General features: G+C 41.2%; 1 protein-coding gene across 1 annotated transcript in view; it reads right to left on the bottom strand.

Moving 5' to 3' along the window:
• The window catches only part of SLC9A2 (solute carrier family 9, subfamily A (NHE2, cation proton antiporter 2), member 2), a 90,382-nt gene that overhangs the window by 33,463 nt on the left and 34,682 nt on the right, over nucleotides 1–22,237 (bottom strand). The window contains exons 3-5 of the mRNA XM_012641912.1: nucleotides 18,298–18,548; nucleotides 3,591–3,808; nucleotides 2,865–3,067 (exon numbers count right to left, since the gene is read on the bottom strand). Coding sequence (XP_012497366.1) covers nucleotides 2,865–3,067; nucleotides 3,591–3,808; nucleotides 18,298–18,548 — 672 coding nt within the window. The remainder of the gene's footprint in view (nucleotides 1–2,864; nucleotides 3,068–3,590; nucleotides 3,809–18,297; nucleotides 18,549–22,237) is intronic.

Below are 22,237 nucleotides of genomic sequence, written 5' to 3' on the forward strand. Positions count from 1 at the left end.
AGGAGGATTGCTTGAGCCCAGGAGTGTGAGGTTGCTGTGAGCTAGGCTGACGCCACGGCACTCACTCTAGCCCAGGCAAAAGAGTGAGACTCTGTCTCAAAAAAAAAAAAAAAAAAAACAACAAAAAAAAAACCCTAACATCACCCCCTAATTAAAACCACACTCTTTACTTCAAGTCATCAAAGCTCAACAATGGGTGGCTTCCTCTATCTTTCTATTTTCACCCTAACATCACCCCCTAATTAAAACCACACTCTTTACTTCAAGTTATCAAAGCTCAACAATGGGTGGCTTCCTCTATCTTTCTATTTTCACTCTCTCCTTACCCACTTGGTTCCATATTTCTGTTCTGGGAGCTTTCCATCTTAGGACTTCTGCATCAATTCTTCCTTCTGTCTGGAATGGTCTTTGCCCAGATCCTAGCTGACTCCACGTCTTTCACATCTCTGATTAAACATCACCTCCACAGAAAGACCTTTGCTAACCTGACCTACATATGATGGCGATACTTTCTATCCTTGAGAGGAGGAATTCTGCATTTTTCCTTTGAGTGTCATCAACAACCAGGCCCTCGTCCTGTTGCCTGACAGACTATGATGTCCATGATCACTGCAGAGAATCGGCCTCAGAAAGGTGTTGACAACAAAGGCAATAACAGAAAGCGGTCATCTTAACTTGGGAAAGGGTCTCCCAAGGCATCCTTCTCTAGGATTCCAGACAAGCCCCTGTCCCCAGTGTTGGGAGGTGTGGATAATTGAAGGATGAACTGTCTCCTGGAGAGCTGACTAGGAGGAAGGAGGAGAATCGTGATGTGTTGCAATACTGAGCACTCACTACCCAGCAGGCTCTCTGCTAGGCACCTGATGTAGGGTTAAGAGTAAACTGGTTTTTACTAGCTGTGTCAGCTTGGTACAATTGCTTAACATCAGTTTCAGCGCCTCACTTTCTTCATCTACAAATAGGGATAACAAACAGCGGCTCCTCCAAGAGTTACATGCCATGGAATTGTTATGAGAGTTAAATGAATTGACATAAAAGATGCTTAGATTTGAGTAGGGCACCTAGAAAGCATTCTGTGACTAATTATCAAGTAAATATGAAAATTTTTTTAAAAATGCACATCTCCTGGTTTTTCTTCCAACCTCACTGATCACTTGTTCTCAATCTCCTTGGCAGCTTTCCACTTTTCCCTGATGTCTTAAGGTTGGGCTGCCCCAGGGCTCAATCCTTGGTCCTCTTTTTTGGTCTCCTCGGTATATATTTTCATTGCCTTGACAATGACATCCAGTTTTGGTGGCTTCTAATACCAGCTGTCTGCTGATGACTGACCTCTTTCCTGAATCCAGACTGCTACTATCTGCCTATTCTGCATCTCCACTGGTGGTCTAACAGACACCCTCCCCCCGCATCCCACGATCGCGATCGCACTACCTGTCTCCGCCTCCTACCTCCTCCTTGCATGGACTTCCCCTTCTCACTGAGGGCAGGTCCATCCTTCCAGCTGCTCAGGCCCAAACCCCCGGGGTCACCTGTGATTCCTGGTTCTGCACACCCATGTCTAACATCAGGGACTCCTGTAGGTTCCAGCTCCAGAATATATTCTAGGGTCTTGCCACTTCTCACCAACTCCACTGGCACCGGCCCGGTCTTGCCTGGTGACTGCATGGCCTCCACACTGAATTCCTAGCTTCCACGTTCCCCCTTGACAGTCTATTCTCAACACAGTGGCCAGCATGATCCTTTTATGAAGTCAGAACACATCTTGCATCTGCACAAACCCTTCTGATGGCTTTCCTTTCACCTGGAGAAGAGCGAAACTCCTTCCACTGGCCTGCACGGCCCTAGGTGACCTAGGGCTCTGGATTCTCCTTGTCTCATTCTCCTACTGCTCCACTCCCACCACACTGGCCAAGAGCACGCTGCCTTCAGGACACACTTTGTCTTTCAGCCCATTTTCCCACAAGGTTCTTGGGCTTAGCTAATCCCACCTCCTGCATTGCTCAATTGTCATTTTTCTCACTGTTCCCTTCCATGACCATTCCATCAGAATTGTAATGCCCCACTACTTTACCCTTGCCATGCCTGATCCTCTACTTTCCCCTACTGCATAGCATCTTTCACCTTCTAACATGCTCTATAATTTACTTATTTACTGTGTTTCTTCTCTAGTGCCTGCCCCCTCCAGCCCTGCAACGTAAGTTCTTCAGGGACAGGGATCTTTTTATGTTCTGTTCACTTATGGATCTTAAGGCTCCTAGAGCACTGCCTGGCATATAGCAGGAGTCCAATAAATATTTCATAAATGAATATCTTCAAAATATAATCTTCTAAGAGCTTGCATATTAACTTAAAGAGATTGATGAACTTCAAAGTGAGGATCTGGACACAGGTCCATCCCATTTTCTGCCTCCCAGTATTAAGCTTGTATCTACCCATTCCTGTGTTTCAGGGGGAGCACTGTTAAGCAGTCAACTCATGTCAAATGGCTGTTGGGAAGTAATCATGCACAACTATCATTTAACAAGAACATTTACTAGGTCAGAGAGCAAGGCAAATGACCAGGATTAGCAAGTGCAGTTCATAATTTTCCAGGAGTAAGCTCAGATCACTTAGTTGAGTTTCCTTAAATAATAATTCCTCTGTGTAGGCCACATGACCAAATTGGACTCTCTTAGGCCCCTGCACAGTCCAGGGACATGAACCCAGATAGGAAATATCATTTTCCCTAATAACATAACTACCAAAGCTCCAACACACCTTTGCCACTTTGCATCCTGTAAACAGATTTCATTACCATAGTCTGAGAGATCTTGTTTCCTTCTGGTAAAGGGAGAGACTTTTCTAGGAGAAAGAACTCTACTCACCAGAATGAAGACAGTAAAGAATATGACAACAATGGCAGCTGTGATGAACAGCTTTTTCCGAGGAAACACAGCAGCAGGAAGGAGAAACACCAGTGCGAAACAGATGGCACCCCGGAGTCCTCCATAGGCGATGATGAACTGATCCTTAAAGGTCAGGGGAATGGTCCGGAACCAATTAATGACCTGAGTCAGGACAAAGACACCTGCAGAGAACAACCCCCCACCCAAAAAATAAACTGTGAGGCCAGAATGTGAAAATACAAAGGCTCATTTTCTGTGCTTCTGTGACAGGGCAAACGATTTAGGCTCCGCAGTCTTTTCCCCTTTTGTCTGTCTTGTTAGTATCAAAGGCTCTGGCCTTTGACATTGTTGTTCCAGGATGATGGGTGAAAATGTGAAATCAGAGAAGCCAAGACAGACTAATGTGACTTAGAGCAAAGGCTTGAAGATACTCAGGGAAGAAAAGAATGTAAAGGGAAGGAGAGGAAAAGGAGGGAGGAGATGAGGAAGGAGAAGAAAAGAAGGAAGAAGAGGATGAAGAAGAGAAAAAAGTAGAGGAGGATGAGCAGGAGGAAGAGGAAGGAGAGGAGGAAGAAACAGATGAGAAAGAAGAAGAAATGAAGATAGAGAAGGAGCCTCAGATGCAGGAAGGGATGGCCAAGAGGAAAGCCCCCCTCTGTCAGTGAGTGTCCCCGAATGTTCATTTAGCAAACACGTGTTCATTACCCAGTGCTCTCCAGATGAGGCAGAAGGCCAGCGTGAAGCAGACGAAGGCCCAGTTCCACTCATGGTTCTTCCCAACGGTGGACACGCCCATGAAGATAAAGATCAAGGTCTCGCTGACACTGCTCAGCATCTTCATGAAGTACTTGATGGTCGTGTAAGATTTCTGAGATACATTTTCTTCCACATACTTATTCATAGTCATTGCACAAGCCGTGATTCTGAAAGAGCAGATAAGGCTTCTATTTAAACATGACAATGATCTTAGTCAGAATGCAAGAGTCAGCACTCAAAAGCTAAATTATAGCTCTACTCTTCTGCCTGTGGCTACAACATTAGTAATTGAATATGATTTGCATGTAAGCCTTAGAAATCCTACAATCTCATCTCTGGGAGGTCTTCACGCACACCCATGGCTCAAACTAGCTCACTCTATCCAGCGTTTCAGCCCCTCACTCCCCTCATCCCAGAGCCACACTCTCAAAAGTCTACGGACATGAGCACCATTGGCTCTCTTCTCAGTATCTCAAATAAAATAAGTCCAAAATAAATTTGAAATTCATTATCTTCCTATAAAATTGATTCTTTCTCCCACATATACTCTATTCCTCTATTATCTAAAACTCGTAAGCTATTGCATAAAATCCTAAACTTGAAACTAGGGTTGCATTGAACTTCCTTCTCCATCACCTATATCCCCGTCCATGTAATTTGTCATCAATTGTCTTAAATTCTCGATCTTGAATATCTCTTGGACCCACTCATTCCTTAGTTCTGAGTCTCATTTCTATTTACCTATTATAAGTGCTTCCAGGAAATTCAAAATAAGCTATGAGAATTTCTAAAAGAAAGAAACTCTTTGGTTTGTTTTCCTCAGCATTTCCACAACTTCGAGATCACCAAGCCCTTTATTCCCATTCCCAGGGCATTTGTTTTAATATGGCACCTCTGGAAGAGGAAGGGCTCCAGGATCAAGCTCACGCTTCTAAGGTGGAGACCCAAAGCTCTTTGTATGAGTGCATCAGTGGACAAATCCAGTTTCATCCACCCCCCTACTCTGGCACACACCATATATGCCTCCACTATCTGTAATTTGCCAAATGTACGCTTGTTCTCTCCTGTCTTCCTGCCTTACTGCACACATGGGCTCCTTTCTGTCTGGAATGCTACCCCTGACCGACTCAAATGCCACGCACAAAGGAGAATTTAGGATGAGCTGGGTGGCAGCCCACACTAGGTCCCATCTAAAGAGACGTAGTTACTGTAAAGTACGAAAGGACTTCATTACAAACGGTTCTGTAGAATGAATAGGAGGGTGGAATTAAAGCAAGCTGCTCCACCTTCCACTGAGGGATAACCGTGCCATAAACCAATCACTGGTCATGAGCTGTGAGGTTCTCCACATTCTCGTAACTCCACCACTACAATGACGCTGTGTACGTACACACACCCTCCCTACTCCCCTCACATGGTCCTCCTTACCCTGGGAAGATTTTCGCTATTCTAAGGAAACCCTCCTACTGTGAGCACAGGATAAGTAGAAGAATGCAAATCTGAGGCTCCTCTGAGTTAAGACCTAAACAGGTATCCATGAACACGCTTCACTGCAACACACCTGTTCCTCACGTAGCAAACATATACAGCTATATTTATTGTTGACTCCCATCTTAAAACAAAACAAAGCCTTCACCAATGTAATGACCATGTATTTAACCACAATGCCACTGCCCCCAGAATGAGTAGATATTTCTTTTAGATTTATATGATGCATAATTTATGTGGTTTCCCAAAAGAAAGACTGGCCTTATCAAGTGTGCTAATAAAATTCAGCAGCCATGAACACATGGCAAGCCCTTTCAATAGCTGAGAACTTATATAATAATAGCCAACTTTTATAGCACCTTTACTTTGTGCCAGGTACTGTGCAAATGCTTTGAATGGATTATGTGAGTTAAGCCTCGTAACAAGTTTATGAGGCAAGTTCTATTATCATTCCTGTTTTTATATAAGGAAGAACAAAGCCAGACAGAGGTTCAATTACTCAAGATTCCATTGCAAATAAACGTTGGTGCCAGGGTGTAAGTCAGGTAGTCTGACTCAAAGCCAGCACTGTTGAGGACTTAACCCTCGCCTTTTTCAAGTTCTCGGTGAGCCCTGTGATCTCTGATCGAGGGAGGTCTTCCCCTCCCTGCCATACTGTTGCTCACCCTTTCTCAAGCCAAGCCTGTTTGTACTCATTTCCTATGGCTGCTGTAAGAAATAACCACAAACTTTGTGGCTTCAAACAACACAAATTTATCATCTTACACTTCCAGAGGTCCTAAGTCCGAAATCATTTCAGTGGGATACAACCAAGATGTCAACGGGGCTGTGTTCCTTCCAGAGGCTCTAGAGGAGAGTCTATTCCTTGCTTTTTCTAGTTTCTAGTGGCTGCCTGCCTTCTTTGGCTTGTGGCCACATCCCTCTGACCTCTGCTTCCCCAGTCACATCTTCTATGAATCTGACCATCTTTTTCCCTTTTGTGAGCATCCTTGTGATTACATCAAGCCCACTCAGATAATCCAATGGAGTCGCCTCATCTCAAGATCCTCACTTAATCACATCGACGAAGTCCCTTCTGCCATATAAGTTAACATATTGGTACGTGTTGGGGATTAGGACATGGACATTTTGGGGGCTATTGTTCAGCCCACCACCAGGTACTTGCATTCCCCTCCTTGAAACCGTGGGCATGCTCCAAATGAGCATGGCTTCCACTGTTTACTTGCACTGGGCCACAGAAGCTAGTGGGAGTTCAGTCACACTGACTTGACACAAAGTACTAGAACCTCCTCCAGCAGGCAACAGAGACTGAGGAGAACAGGCTGGAGAGCAGCATCCCTCCTGGTGAGCCAACCCTGGGTGTCTTGCCAGCACCCTGAATATAAATCATTGGTTAACCTAATTTCTCAAAATCTTCATCTTTCATGTGTTGGCTTAATTTTTCTTACCAGATTTTAAAATGTAAGACTTGCCCAATACAAAATAATGAAGACAACAGCCAGATTATATTAAGAGTCTGAATCATAATATGTTTTGTAAAGAAAAGACATACACACAGCAACACAAACTAATGAGCCTTTTAAAAACATCTCCAAGTAGAAAATTCATAACAAAAGTAACTTATAATGGCCTTACTGCTTTTTGAAATTGTCTAACCCTATGCCAAATATCCTTCAAATGAGTATATCATAAAGCATTTAATCTCAGAGACAAATCTGCAAAATAAGAAACACCAAAGTACCGGCTACTCAGCTTTTTGCAGTCACTTTTATTTTTTTTAAATAAAACATCAGCTATAGAATTGAAACCCCACAGTTCCTCATACTAACCCCACCTTCCTCTCCGTCTCAGATTTGGATTTATTTTTATCATTCAAAAAAAATGTTTTTAAAGGCTGAAGAACAGTGTTTTTGTAAATGTTCTAAACAATTCCCTCTGAAATCATATTCACATCATTCACTGGGCAAAAAGTAAACTCTACAGGGAAAAAGTGATCTTCAGTTCATTATATGAGCAATTTAACAAAAATTTCTATCAGGGAATGATTGAAAATATAGCTTTGGATAAAAAGTAAATTAATTTTACATGAATGTCCATGGGATCATTTTCCATTGCTCTGTATCCTTAACACGACACCAGGACTGATGCTCGCGCTGGCAAGACACTTTACTGAAACTTAATGCAGTTTCCTAGCAGCAGCAGTGAGACACTGAATGGGGACGTACACCCTGGTGGGAACCAGAGGCCCCAGCGCCCGGTGCTGTCCTGTTCTGGAAGCATGTCCATGTCTACAGCACTGAGGCACCTTAGGGTTTGGGGGCAAACATTCCAAATGTTCCTATCCTGGCCTGTCACAACCTGATGCACCTGGCCTCTCAAGCAAAGGCCAGGAGGTGTTCTCATTGCAAAGGGATTTATTTTTATATTGTAGTATACTCTGACCTGAAGTCAAACCACCTCGCCTTCCATAACATCATCAGTATACAAACTACTAGTCTCCCTCCCATTAGGGAGGTACAGGCAAAACAATCTCTCAGAAATAAAAAGAATAAAACCTGCCACTCCAGCAGGTCATCTTCTAGAGCTGATAGTCATCACCATCACAGTAAATATGAGTCTCCTTCATTTTTTTCTAAAAGAATTGCAAGAATCTTGCAGAGCTGGCAAATGGTGCAGGCTAGTGTCAGACTGTCCTTGTCTTACTGGGTTTGGAGTACGTGGCTAGGAGCGTCCTTGGGTACAATGCCAAGCCACAGCGTATCACGGTAGCACACACGCTATCAAGAGGGGAGATTTCTTCCTCCATCATCATGTGAACCCGTGAAGAGTTCATGCCTAAAGTCCACAGCCTTACAGCCTCATTCTGTGACATCGATGTGACACTGTCTACACCAAAGCCTCTTTACATTATAGGGAATTCTGGTTAAATTTCTTAATTCTAAAGTTTCAAAATAAAACTACTGGCCTTTAATATCCCCAGTACAAATTTACTTTAATTAACTCATGTCTTTGAAGCATCTTTGTCTTCCTTTCCATGCATATCTCTCTTTCCTAATCTCCATGTCCAGGCTGTAGAGAGCAATTTAATATCAACCAACATGTTCTGAGCATTTACTCGGAGCCAAATTTTGTGCTGGGGTCTAGGAAGATGAAATCAAAGAAGACATAATTTCTACCTTCAAGAGTTCACAGTCTAAGGGAAGAAACAGTCATATAGAGAGCACTGGAACACAGCACTGCAAGTGCTAGAATGAGGAAGGGGAAGGTGCTTCGGAAGTGCAGGAAATGTAATGGCTACGTCTGCCACGAAAGAGGATATTTGAGCAAAATTCTCATGGATAAGGTCACCAAGCAGGAAAAGAGGAGGAGAATACCAGGGAAAAGAAGCAGTCATGTGCAAGGACTTGATAGAGATAGACAGGTGGCATACGCAGGGAACTGCCAAGCGAGTCTGTTAGCTGGAGGGGAAGGAGATGATAATGTTAAGGGATGAGGAGGAAAGAAGTTAGGGGTCAGACAAGGACACTGTGATACCTAATGCTTAGGATTTTGAACTTTATTCTATAGGTTGGGGAGAAAAGTGAGAAATTATATCTTAGATCATGTAATTAATCTCTATCTCCCCAACTCAACTAGAAGCTGCATGAAGAAAAAGAAAAGTGTTATCGATGCTTAGCATAGTGTCTGGCATGTCACTAATGCATTTTGAATCAATGATGACATGGATGAATCATTAATAGGGATGGTGGTGCAATTCGAGCAGATTTGTATTTTAGAAAGAAACCTCTGAAGGACATGGGGAGGAGAGATTTGAAGGGGCATAAACCTGGAGGCTGGAGACAATTGGTGTCCTGCAATGGGTTGTCATTTAATTTTCAAAGCCATTGCCCATATAACATCCCCAAACATGCCTATGTTTTGACAGGTGTTGGGCTCCATTCTGTGGGACCACATGTAGGTGAGGAATGCCCAGAACTCCCTGGTGCATCCTGCTTTGTGATTATCTTGCCTCACTTTAACATAAATGTATGGTGATTATCACCAATTTAGAGACACAGAAGAGAAAGCACTATAATTAGTGGTTTTTACTTACAGCAGCAATTAAGGTTTTCTTCATCACTATATCACTCAAAATACAGCACAGGCAAAATGCAGGCCAGCTAATAAAAACTACCTTAACAGAGCCTTTGAGGGGAATAACAGACTTTCTTTTCTATTTAGATGATTTGTCATTTGACTATTTTCTGAATAGAAAATTCCAAAAAATACTTTTTTCTGTAGTACTCCATGACTCCATTAGAGCATTCAATGATACTTGCCTTCTACAAATATTCATCTCCTTTCTACCAGAGCATGTGCTTTGAGAGAACATGGGTTAGCATTCATCTGCGCTTAGCATGGTTCCATGCCCATAGTGGTACCAAATACATGCCCAATTACTGCTGGCTGAGTCTGGTTTAATGAAGGTCCAGAGTCCTTCATCTGAATGGTCATGATCTTTAGAATCAATGGGACCAGGCACCAATACTGAAGGCAGGAGGTAAAGGCAGATTTCTGGTGGTGAAGATAAAAAAAACACATATCCTGTTTGTGTTCACACACATATGGTGAAGAAGCTATGTCTACTTATCTCAGTTTATAAATACAAGGGCTTTTTTTAAAGAGTGGTCAATTCTCTAATTTTTATTCCCAATTATGAGACTCTTTAATCTGAACTGCCTAGAATTAGAGTTAAACTGACAGAATGTTGCAAAATTCTTTTGCTCTCATTCCATATCTGTGCATGATTTTTAAAAATATGGATTCAATTGCAGGAAAATATAGCCCAAATAATATTTGTATATTCTCAATTAAGGCTTTGCCAAATATGAAAGCATATTCCACTAATCAGTGCCAAATGTTAGCAATGATGAATACCAATTAAGAAGCTTTCTCTGTATTGATGAAAGCCAGGTCTTGTGGGGACTCAGGGTACATTGCATGTTCTCAGAATAAAGTACTCACTCATGTGAGGTGAATTAATTATTCCAGGGCATGAATTTACTATATAGTGAATTGCCTCTCCCAGGAAACCTGACAACCAAGAGAAAGTGAGTTTGACATATGAGAAAATGCAAGCAAAAATTGTTTTTCAAAGGCGGGTCCAAGCATAAAAACTGAACTTTAAAATATTAAAAAATAAATTCAAACTATCATAAATGATGAAGTAATCATGTAGCCTTGTCCCATTTCATGGATTCTCCACATCTTTTTTTTCTCCTTTATAAATACTTTTAATTCAACTCAACTAATGCTTATAGATTACTTATTGGCATCTAAAGCAGCTATAGTTTTGTGGAGAGAGAACACACACAGCATCTCAACTCAGTGTCAAAGTGTAATGAAGCACAACGCATCAGGGACCCATGGGGTCTGCCCACACTAGTTGGAGAGTATTGAGAAAGCACTCAGAGGGGCAGGAATATTCGACCAAGATTTTGATGATGGAATTAAGGTTTTCCAAGTGAAAACTCGAGTTATATTTTGGAGGCGGGCCATAGTAGGACCTGGGGCTGAGAAACTGCCATGCAACCACCTGCACCAGAGGCACACACAGAGTATCTTCATGGTTCAGCATCAGCCTAGGAACAGCAGCAGGAGTCGCTGCTTTCTGGAAGCTCTGGAAGCTCCTAGCAGTTATATGGGAGCAGTCTGGTCTGTGGGCCATATAATTACTTGAAATTCATGGAGAAATGCAAATGCCTGGGCCCCATCCAAGATTTATGGAGAATCAGGCTCTCTGGCTGAGGCCTGGAATTCTGTATATGCAATTGTCTTTCCAGATGATTCCTAAATACATCAATGTTTGAGGAAGGAAAGTGTGAGTATAGACAGAGGGTTCAGGGGAGGAAGCAGAAATAAGAAAAAGAGCTGAAACTTGAATCATGTCATTTAAAAATTTTATTGGAGGGTGAACATAAGAGCTATCATAGGATTTGAGGACTACATGGATTTAATCACATTTTGCCAACTATTCTCCCTTCACTTCTTTCAATTTTTATGACTTGGTTCTAGGTGTAAGTTCCCTTCTTCTCATGCCTAAACAATGTAGTGTGCAGGCGTCTTCACACATTTTTTTCCTGCCAGAGTCTCCACCTAGGTCCTCCACCCCCACTGCCAGCAGCATTTCCAAATCCTCCTCCCTACACAAGAATTCCTCAGCCCCAAGGCAGCCAGTCAGACTGGGGCCGTGACCTACAGCGTTTACTCAGAGTACCATTAAAATATTATTGGTTGTATGTGTCATGGCGTAAAAAGTTTTGGAAGCACTTTATTTACCATAAAACAGAGATGTGATTGGGTCACTTCTCTGCTTAAAGATTCCAAACACTCCCAACTGCCTACAGAACAAAACAGCTCAAGACGAGGTGCCTCCCTTCCTCACCACCCTAGAGTTCAGTTCCTTGGATGTAGCAGAGCTTGAATTGGAGCCTTTGATTACACTTCTCCCACCAACCAGAATGTCATTCCTCATCATTGAAGTTTCAACATCAACGCCCACACACTACACTTTACTATGAAGGATTCAGCTTTGTTGATAACTTGCAGTCAACACACATTGGGATGATGGTCTCACTCAAAGTGAATTTAAGTTCACTGCCTTCTTCCGGCAACCGATGCTACTTCTCATACCACAGTGCTGGTTATGTGACACAGTCCAATCCAGTCACAGTCCTCCAAACCCCTGAGCCAGTCACAGTCCTTCCTCTGAAATTTTTTCCAAGAGGACCTGACAGGATGGATCTTACTTTATTCTTCAGTGACAGGGATGCAGAGGTATAAATTCCAAATTGTTTGTGACCCTGGTTTCATGCTTCGAAGATGGGCAGCCTAAGAGAAGGAAGCCAACCCACAAAGGAAGACAAAGTTGACAGAGATAGTTCAGCAGATGTGAGAGTTCCTGGCCCCATGAGGCCCAGGTCAAATCCTACCTGCCCTCTTCAAGAATGTCTTCATTTACATGAGCCAGTAAATGTCCCCATTATGGCTTAATCTGGTTTGAGTTGGGTTTCCCTCACTAACACAGAGCCTGTCTCTACTGTTTGAGCTGGGCTCCTGGCTACAAGGACACTAGGTGACTCAAATTACCTCAGATAGCCAGAGATTAACTGTGAGGACACATGTGGAAAGACCAAATCATGGCCACTTGACCAGTTCCCCAGGAACACTGGAAAAGCCACAGCTCATGTTTGACTGAGGTAAGGGAAAGTGGCACCAGAAAGAGAGGGTACACTCAGGGAACCGCTACAGCATCTACAGGAGCTACGCAGCCTCTCCTTGCTGGGAAAACCAGCAACACGACAACTCCCTCTCCTGAGCAGAGAGCTGTTAAGAAGTAAACTAAGGTTTGTTAAATCAAGGTGAAGGAATAACAGGTTCTCCTTAGGACATCTGTCATGTCACTGAAGGAGCAAGCCTTGGCCCCCACGGCTGAATTTCCAGCTCTAACCTCCTTAGAAAGGGGCTGACAAATTGGTTTAAACCATGTGTCCAAACATGTCACACTCAGAAGTGCCAACTGGATGGTAACTGTACACCTCATTTCAGTATCAGTTTTCTGGAAAAAAAAATCATTATAAAAGAAAAGGTAATTGTTTCTCAGTAATTATCCAATATATTTCTAATTTATTATCTTGTTTTACATGTTGGCCTACATATTACTAGTAAGTAATATTATTTTCTACAATATTATGGAAACATAGGCACACAGAGATATCATCATTTTTTAAATGAACGTAAAAAATAGTCAAGGAAGAGATCAAAAACAAAGTGATGGCAAATCATCCAGTTACGCAAAAATCTCCATTCTCCAAATAGATCCCATAGAGTAAGTTCTTAATTTCAGAGCAAACTGTTAAAGTTTCACATAATCTACATTAGCAGGCAAACAACCAAGCTTTTTCTTAAGAATTCCCAACCCACCCTGAAAATCTACTCTATTATCTACACTGAGGAAGAGCAATGGTATGATTAGTCCTAACAAGAAAAACGATATTAATATTCTATTAATGTCATTCTGAGAATGTAATGAATTGATTTTCATAAGCTGGTCAAATACAGAATTTATTGGATTTATTATGCATTGTATTAATTTTTCCCAGAAAATTAACTTTTTTGTTTTCATTTCACTTAAACTAAAATGATTATTCCTTTAGTAGCTTTACCACCTGAGAAGCACCAGCAAAGACTTAGAAACATGTTAGGATATAGGGAAAGACTGAGTAGCTTTAAAAATCTAACCCTGATAATGTTCAACAATAGAATATATTCTTTTACTCAGGGTCCCTTTTTTTTTGGGGGGGTTTGGTTTGGTTTTGTTTTTAAGCCCCAACAAAAATCGAGGGCCTTTTGAGACTACCTAGAATAAAAACCCAGAGACCTTAATATATAGGCTCTATCAATCTTCTTCAGTCAGTCTACAGAATAAATACAGACAAAAAAACAGAGATGAAAATGTTTTTAATGCTGTTTTGCCTCTAAGAAGATAAAGTAAGAAAATACCTTATTTTGAATACATTTGTGACTTCAGTTTGCAAAAAATATAAAATACCCCAACCTAGGGAATCTGTTTTAAAGTACTCTGCTCATTCCTAGGGAGTCTCAACTTCCCCTCAGAGGAGAACAGATAAATTTTGAAGATGTTTCTCTCAAAACTCCTGAATGTGGACCTTGGGAAACATTTTTCCTTTTCTTAAGGTGGCTTTCACTTGACATCTTAACTATCACAAGCTGTGCTGCCTCACAAGAACCTCCTAGCTTCCCTTCCATCTCTCCTTCCTTATTTTCTTTCCAACTTTCCCCATTCTCAAAGAAATTTCCCTTAGAAAGAGCATGATTAGCATCAATGGAGGGAAAGCATTTCTCTTCTATCTCTTGTATTTTTTTATGACCTAATTTTCTTTTTACTTCATCAAGGGGAATAAAACACATGTTAACAAGTCTTCAAATATCCAAGCAGCAAAGACTAATGGCAAGCACCACAGAATAAGGCTTTCAAATAGAAATCTAACAGGATTTGTATATGTAATTTTCAACTTCCTAGGACTCATGGTTAAAAATGCAAAAAGAAACTAGTGAAGTTAATTTTCAGACTGTATTTATTTAACCCAACATATCTATTAATAATATATTGTCATTTTAACATACAAATAGTATAAAAATCACGAATGAGATGTTCTACAAACTTTTTTTTCCTACTCAGTCTTAAAAATCTGCTGTACATTTTAAACATAGGAATAACTGAATTTAAACCAGCCACATCTCAAGTGCTCAGAAGCCACATGTGGCTGGTGGCTATTAATACCATATTGGACAGGGATCAGTGCTTTAATTCTGAACATTTTCCTGAATATAAAGTTCAAAACACATGAGCCAAGACAAGAATTTCTCAAATCAATAATTATTAGTCACCTCTATCCCCTATACTACTATAGTGTTTGATACTCAAAGATGTCCAGTGCTATTGATATGTGAAGTTTCTTTTTTAAAGGACTATGGAAACTTTACCTTAACTTTAGTTCTGGTGCTGTGAAAACTCATTCCAACACACACACACACACACACACACACACACACACACACACACACACACTTTTCCCTACTGCAATAAGTTATTCCAGTATTGGCCAGGTGCTGTGGCTTACGCCTGTAATCCTAACACTCTGGGAAGCCAAGATGGGAGGTTTGAGTGAGCTCAGGAGTTTAAGATCAGCTTGAGCAAGATCAAGACCCCATCCCTACTTAAAAAAAAAAAAAATAGAAAAATTATTCAGGAGTCGTGGCATGCATCTGTAGTCCTAGCTACTCAGGAGGCTGAGGCAGGAGGATCACTTGAGCCAGGAGTTTGAGGTTGCTGTGAGCTATGATGATGCCACTGTACTTTACCCGGGGCTACAGAGCAAGCCTCTGTCAAAATAAGAAATTTATTTCACTATGTAAATGAGCAGAAGAATATTAGAAAACAGGAAATTTCATCTACCCTCTTAGCATTTGAGTCTAAAATCCTACTGAATACACAGTAAAGCATGCGCATAAAGAATTCCTTAACATTAAATTAGGTTTTGAAGTATTAGGAAGGCCCACAGAGGGGAAACCAAATCTAAGAAGACATCTTTCTAAGTAGCTTATAAGACAGAGGAGAGGACAGATATACTCCACCTGATATTACTTCATTTACTTGTCAGTTAAAAGCATATAAAACCACAGTCTCATGACAAAAACAAACAGCAGCAATGGTAGGCTTTATGAACGCCCAAGGTGGATTGCTTCCAACATCTCCCCAAAGAAATCAAGATACTGAAATCCTGCCTAGTGCTTTCCTACCTAAAAGACTGGTTACATTTTGAATCCAAATGTAGGTCTTCTTGTATACAGAAAGATGTTTTCTTTTTAATCAGATTCTTTTATTAACTACCTGCTTTAAGTGATGTCATTCTAGAGCAGGCTGGTCCACCCAAGACACAGCTGATGTACAGGGGGCTACAGGATCTGAAAGGCAAAAAGAAGAGGAAGGCAGAAGGAAAGACGGATGGCGGAGGTGGAGGAGGGAGAGAGGGAGGATGTGGGAAAAACTCAGGGAGGCCAAGTTTCATAACCGTTTTACAAATCATTAGAGAGGTGGTTTAACCTTTCTCTCAGCTCACCAGCTGCCTATCCTCTCTGCCTATTTTCCTTTCTATGTGCCCGCCCATTTCTCTTAAGCAAACAAGGGAAAGCACTGAGCATGCTCAGCACGTCATGTGCCTTCACTCCCATTAACCTTAAAATCTGTTTTTAAATGGCAAAAGAAAAAGTGCAATTAGCATGAAGTATGATAGGAATTCCTAAACCCAGTACAATTGAAGCCCAGAAAAAATTACTACTTCTACAAAAGAGGTGCATGTAGATGTGTGATTTTAATTGCATCATTATACTGTATCCCCTGGACTAACGTAAGTGCGGTAATTACAACGTGGAAGTGACAGGATGCACTTCAAAGGGGGGAGGGGCGTGCATATCTGTGATCTACACCACGGGAAGCATCGCACATGGTCAGGTTTTGAACAGCATACTAATTACCCCACATTAGAACAGAGGGTGTCACTTCTGAGAACAAACACTCCAATGTGAATCTGTCCCTTCATTTGCTATCATAGGATAATGGGTGCACATGGTAATTTTAGATGCAAAAAAATGTTTACATCTCTTGTAATGTCTTACTTAAGGATCTACTTATTATTTTGGTATACTATGTGCAATGGCAATATTAGTTTAAATGTAATAAAAGGACTTCCTCTACACTAAGTTGTCAAATAAATGTTCACTTTGAAGTTGGAAACAAAGGCAATGTTTTTCATCCGCCCACAAACCACACCAGAGAATAACCTGTGCTATTTATCAGGAATATGTAGCCCTGTTTGTCTCTGATTTCTAAATTCCCAGCACAAGTAGACTTGTGATCTTGTCTTCACAAGAGGCTGGTGACTTGATATAGCCTAGGCCTTCCATACCCTGTGGACTCTGGGCCTCGCTGACATTTCAGACACACGAGGATTCCAACCCTGACCAATTTTTCCACTACCCCTCCCCCAAATGCTAGACCTTAAGAACCCCAATTCCTGCCTGTGAACGTCAGGCAAATTGGCAGATTTAGATAGCTACTTTGTGGGTGTTCTAGAACATTTACATATGCATATGGTCAGGAGTATATAAGACACTCAGACTTGCAATACAATTCAAGGTTCTCACACCAACTGTTGCTAGAACAACACCACTGGAAAACCAGACACTAAGTCCCACCCCCACACTCTTTTTAGAGACCTTGTAACTAGCTGATCATACATTTTCAATGACACTGGTCAAAGAACAGTGAGGAAACTGGAAGTCATACAAATGATATGAATAGCAACCAGGAAGACACGGAACATTTCATTACTGGGTCAAACTGGATTAATATGTTGCTTTATTTAGGTTCTCTGTGAAACAGAAAACCACCCAGCCTTTAACTCATGGCTTTCATGACAAGGCATTCTACTCTCCTTGCATGACAAGGGGTTCTACTCTCCTTGCACAGGGGGCTTTGATGTCTTCCACCACAGACCTAATCTGCTTCTGATAAAAAAAAGTGCTGATATAAGGTGAAAAACAAAATAATCCCTATTCGAAACATCACTTCAATCAGGTGGGACAGAAAATTTCAGGAAGAACTAAGCCTATGGTTACAGCAGCAAAACTCTAAATATGTATACCAGGTCCTAGCATATAGGCTAGTGAGTATTCAGCTGTAAATAAATATTTGTCAAAGTAAAGGAAAATGTAAAGGCATTCCACTACTAAGTATTTCTCACTGACCATATACAGGGTGTACTCATAAAATAATAGGCTTGTTTTTGGAAGCTACAAAAACATCCACACCCAATGAGTAGCCTTCTTCAAAGCAAACTTCCAAAGGCTAAACTGGGATCCAAACACTACTATTAATATTTTTCAGCCCAGCTGTAGAACTTCTTAAGAACATCCTTCAGAATCAGTTAGTGAATGAGATACTAACTGTATCTTTAATAAATACATAATTCCTTGGTTTATAAATTTCTTGCTTTATAATCCTACCTCTGTTTTAAAAGCTAAGCTAAAATTGCATGATCAAACCCCTCATTCATTGAATCATGCTTTAAATGACTTTAAGCTATTATCCCAAATCAATCACACAAAACATTTCTATGGTTAAGATTATTCAAATGAACATGCATAAGCAACTCCAGAACTCCCAGAGTAGCCAGGGATGCAACCTTGTTGGAATAATCTTATAGCCTCCCACATGGACAACTCCAAATGGGCATTGAACTCATAAAATTCTTTGTGTCTGACCAAAATCAATCCCAAAAGCTTATTGTCATATTTCAGATAAGACTCCAAAGAATTTTTAAGCAGTTTTCCATCTTAGCACCTGATCATGTTAGTATAAATTTGGCTGATATACATTTTCATTTCTTTGTAACAAAATATAAGAAAATTCTATTTTTAATTGCTCTTAAAAGAATAAGAACACCTAGTCTTTTATATACCTTATTCAACTTAAATATCTTAGCTAAGAATATATGAATGCAATGAAATGTAATTCATCAGGTGCTCTTAACAAAGAAATACTTACGCCATGATGCCTGAGAGGTGAAACATTTCAGCTGTTATGTAGGACAAATAACTGTACAGGAAAACAAAGAGTGGCTCAATCACTCGGATATTATGTGTGAATCGAGTAGTAAATGCCGCTATAAATCCCAGGAAGATGCCAATCAACACTCCACCGGTTCCCACAACGAAGAAGTTAGCGATTCCCGCAAACACATCGATGGTCTCAATGGTTTTCATCTGGCAAAAGGACTTAAACAAGTTGTACAGGACCTGCGGGAGAAAGAAAACACGTTGTGAAGACCCTTTCCAATTTCCCCACTATCGTTTTGGTCACAAACACATTACCTGGCCTTCTAAAATAAGGACAATTCTTCTATGTGCCCAAGTGGATGATAAGTGGCAATTGTTGTGTATTCATTTGTCTCCTAATTTAGTATTGTGGCTTTAAACGAAAAAAAACTTTGAAAAAGGGAGTTGTCAGGAACATTATTTCTAGAAGTAAGGGAGAGGAGATTTCAAAGTTATTACATAACTTGTTCCTAAAACATTATTTTTTCCAGATATCATCTGAAAGTTTATTTTAAAATGTTTGTTTGCCATCCAGCACACCTTGCACGTATTACTACGGTTTGGGAAGTAGCATGTCACAGAGAAAGCCTGTCAGTGAGGCTGTGAGTGTACTTACCTTAGAAGGTCCTACTGTGGAGTCACACCATGGAAGGGACCCACCCATCAGTACAAGTGCCCAACCTGAAGCAGTTCTCCTCCCAGGTCACTGAGGGCCTCACTCCATACCCTGCCTCCTCCCCAACCCACATATGCATGGCTCATTTAACCAAAAGATCCAAAGGGATTTTCTTCAAGCAAAGAAGCAGCAAAGTCATGTATGTGTGTGTGTGTTTGTGTCTTGTGTCTGCTGTAAATTCATACATATTCAGTGTCTCTAAAGTAAATGCACCGTTCTGTTGTTTGGTGTCTTTACACAGTCTTGGTTTAACGAAGCCTTCGAGAATGCCAGGCACTTCACCTCTCCTGGCCAGTATGTTTTCCAATGTGTGTCTAGGGGCCGCTGAGCCAACTGAAGTGGGAAGTGATGGCTTCAGCTTTAACACTCTTTTCACAAAACCAGCCAGTCAAATACAAGGCAAGCAGGTGGCCTGCTCCTTTTCACTGTGATATTTACAACTCTGGGAGCATCCGGAATCTCCAGGGGAGCCAGCTGACAAGGACACTGGGGACAAAAGCTGTGCTACACCCTCATTTGGGTTCTGAGAAACTCAAAATTGTTCCCATTTGTCCAAGGTCAAAAGAAACAAAATGTCAGAGGCAACATTGGGATCCAGGTCTCCTGACCTTCTAGTTAAGTTGTTCAAGGTTCAACCATGGGGGAAGCGAGTGAGTCAGATCCCTCCTGCTAACCAGTGTGTGGCCTGGAAAATGCCATCTCTTGTGCTTTCTACTTCACTGTGGTCACTTACACGGCCTGTTACGTTACAGGCTTTACCATGCTTCTTTTTATTCCTCTTTTCTGCCGGATTATAAACTCCTTTTGGTCACCCAAAACCTTATTACAATTTGTATCTTTCATGTTGCCTAGAAAATGACAATAAATGTCTGTTGGTTTTGAAAACACAGAACAGAAAGCAGTGAGCCTTTTCTTTTGTCTTAATTTTCGGTGTAGCACTCAAGGGCAGTTAGTATCCTGCCACCAAGAACTGACTTCCGAAAAAAACAAAAGAGACTCACTCATGCCTTTCTCTTTCAATGTCTTAAAAAAATAATAAATAAAATAAAACAGACTCACTCCCCTGAGAACTTAAATATTTTGAAGGCATCATCACTTGCCAGACAGAGGAGAAACTGGCTCCAAGCAGCATCCACTTCCTACACTCAACACGAGGCTTGCTGCAGGCATCAGATTTCATCAGCATCAACATGGCACAAGTGCTTCCTGAGAGAGGATCAGAGATGTGCTATATATACCCCTTGCCCCCAAACAGCCAAAGCCAAAGGGGACGGTCACGGGCATCCTGGAGCAGACAGCAGGTTTCCTAGCCATCTGCTTCTGCATAGACAGCCTCCCTCCAGGCCCCGCAGACCCGCAGTTCTGTCCCCAGCCTCCAGCCTGCACTGCACCCCCGTGGCTCATCTCTCCCTTGCTCTAATGGACCTACAGCCACCGTGAGACTTACTTCTTTTAAAGGCTGCCATTCCATTTTCCATGCCCAAGATAAACTCAGTGACTGTCTGACTTTGGGGAAGGCTAATAGTCTCAATACGCCTGGTATACCTTTCTGATTTCCAACCACTACAGTCTGTGGAGGGTGTCGCCACTGCTCCAAAAAACACACCATGTATTTATTCACTCCTGCCCCCAGTTTTCTTTCCTGTCGTTTCTCTTGGCAGAAACCCAACCCCTATACCCAGGGAAACTTCATCATCTTCCAAGCTGCTGTTCCTCCCAAGAGCCCTCCTGGACTCCTACAGCCCTTTCCACTGGTCTCCTGCATCTTGTAGTGTTGGTGCCGCCACTTGAGCATGTGCCTCATGGCCCCAACAAAAAGGGAAATTCCTTTCATACAGAGCTCAGTCTCCTCTTTTCTCTCTCTCACCTCCCCAGCCTACCCCTACACGGGGGGCTTCCAGGGGAGCTCAGACATTCATTCCCCCAGACTAACTGGCATCAGCAGATGGGTTGGACATTCCTAATCCTTTCAAAACCATTTTCCTGGCAACTCAATCCATCATATCTCTCAGAAGTATATTCTGTTTTAAATATCCTTTTAGATTTTGCAAAGAGAAAAGCTGAGTGGCAGGCACTTTGCTTTCAGCACACTGGGCACAAGCTCTGTTTTGATCATCCACTGCCTGAGATGCCACGGCCGTGTTAGAGGACATAACTCAGGTAGAAGCATTATCTTGACAACCAGAAAACTTTCCATAGCCTCCCACCTGCATCACACCAAACCTGATACCTAGTGATCTGCACGAGATAACATTCTTTCAGTTACAAGTGGCCATAACTACATACTTAGTTCATTCCAGTTAAATCCTTTAATTTTATCACAAGGAAACCTAAGCAGAAAAGTGCTTTAGAGTTTTAATTTATATATGAATATGTATTGTGTGTGTGTGTGTGTATGTGTGTGTCTAATGTATGTGGGCCACAAATATGTCTCTAGTGAGTCTGTGCAAAATTGGCCTCAACTTTTGACACTTGTGTTTTTAGATTACAATCCAGTGATGCCTATTTACTATTAATAAATTCTGTAATGGCTAATTTGACAGCTGAGTGCCTTAAAATCTTTCAAATGATCAAAGGTATATTTTTTATAATTATTTTTTTAAACATAAACATACAGATTATATATTAAAATAGGAATTACATGTTTTGAACTTTGATTTAAAATGCACAATAATTCTACGAATTCATGTAAAGCAGGGATACAAACTACGCAAATACAGTTGTTTATCAGAAAGGCTCTGTTCCAGAAAAATAGTGTTCAGATAACTTTTTCTTATATGAAACATGAAGGATAATCATCTTTTCCATAAGGAATTTTAGTTCCATTCTGCTATCTGCAAAATCAAAATTAAATTCCAAGTCATCATTGCTTACTCTCCATCTTGCTAAAGTTGAATTCCACTACACAACACATAGTGGCTGGGTCACTGTAGCATATCACCAGCTTCTTTCTACAGAGCCAGCTCTCCTTAGCCAAGACTGGTTATGGGCAGATCGAGGAAACTCTTGAAGTCTCCTTGAAAATTTATTAGAATACTCAATGCAACTCAGTGGTTGCATTAGTATGTTCCAGAAATGAAGTTGGAAATTACCATGTAAACCTAAATCATTTGATTATGGACTATGTGGAAACAGCAGGACTTCTCAGATAACTGAGAACCTGAACAATCTGGAAATTTTCAGAAGTTTTCATAAAACATTTATCATAAGGGAA

The sequence above is a fragment of the Propithecus coquereli genome, unplaced genomic scaffold (assembly GCF_000956105.1).
Source record: "Propithecus coquereli isolate 6110/MARCELLA unplaced genomic scaffold, Pcoq_1.0 Scaffold171, whole genome shotgun sequence".
Classification (NCBI taxonomy): domain Eukaryota; kingdom Metazoa; phylum Chordata; class Mammalia; order Primates; family Indriidae; genus Propithecus; species Propithecus coquereli.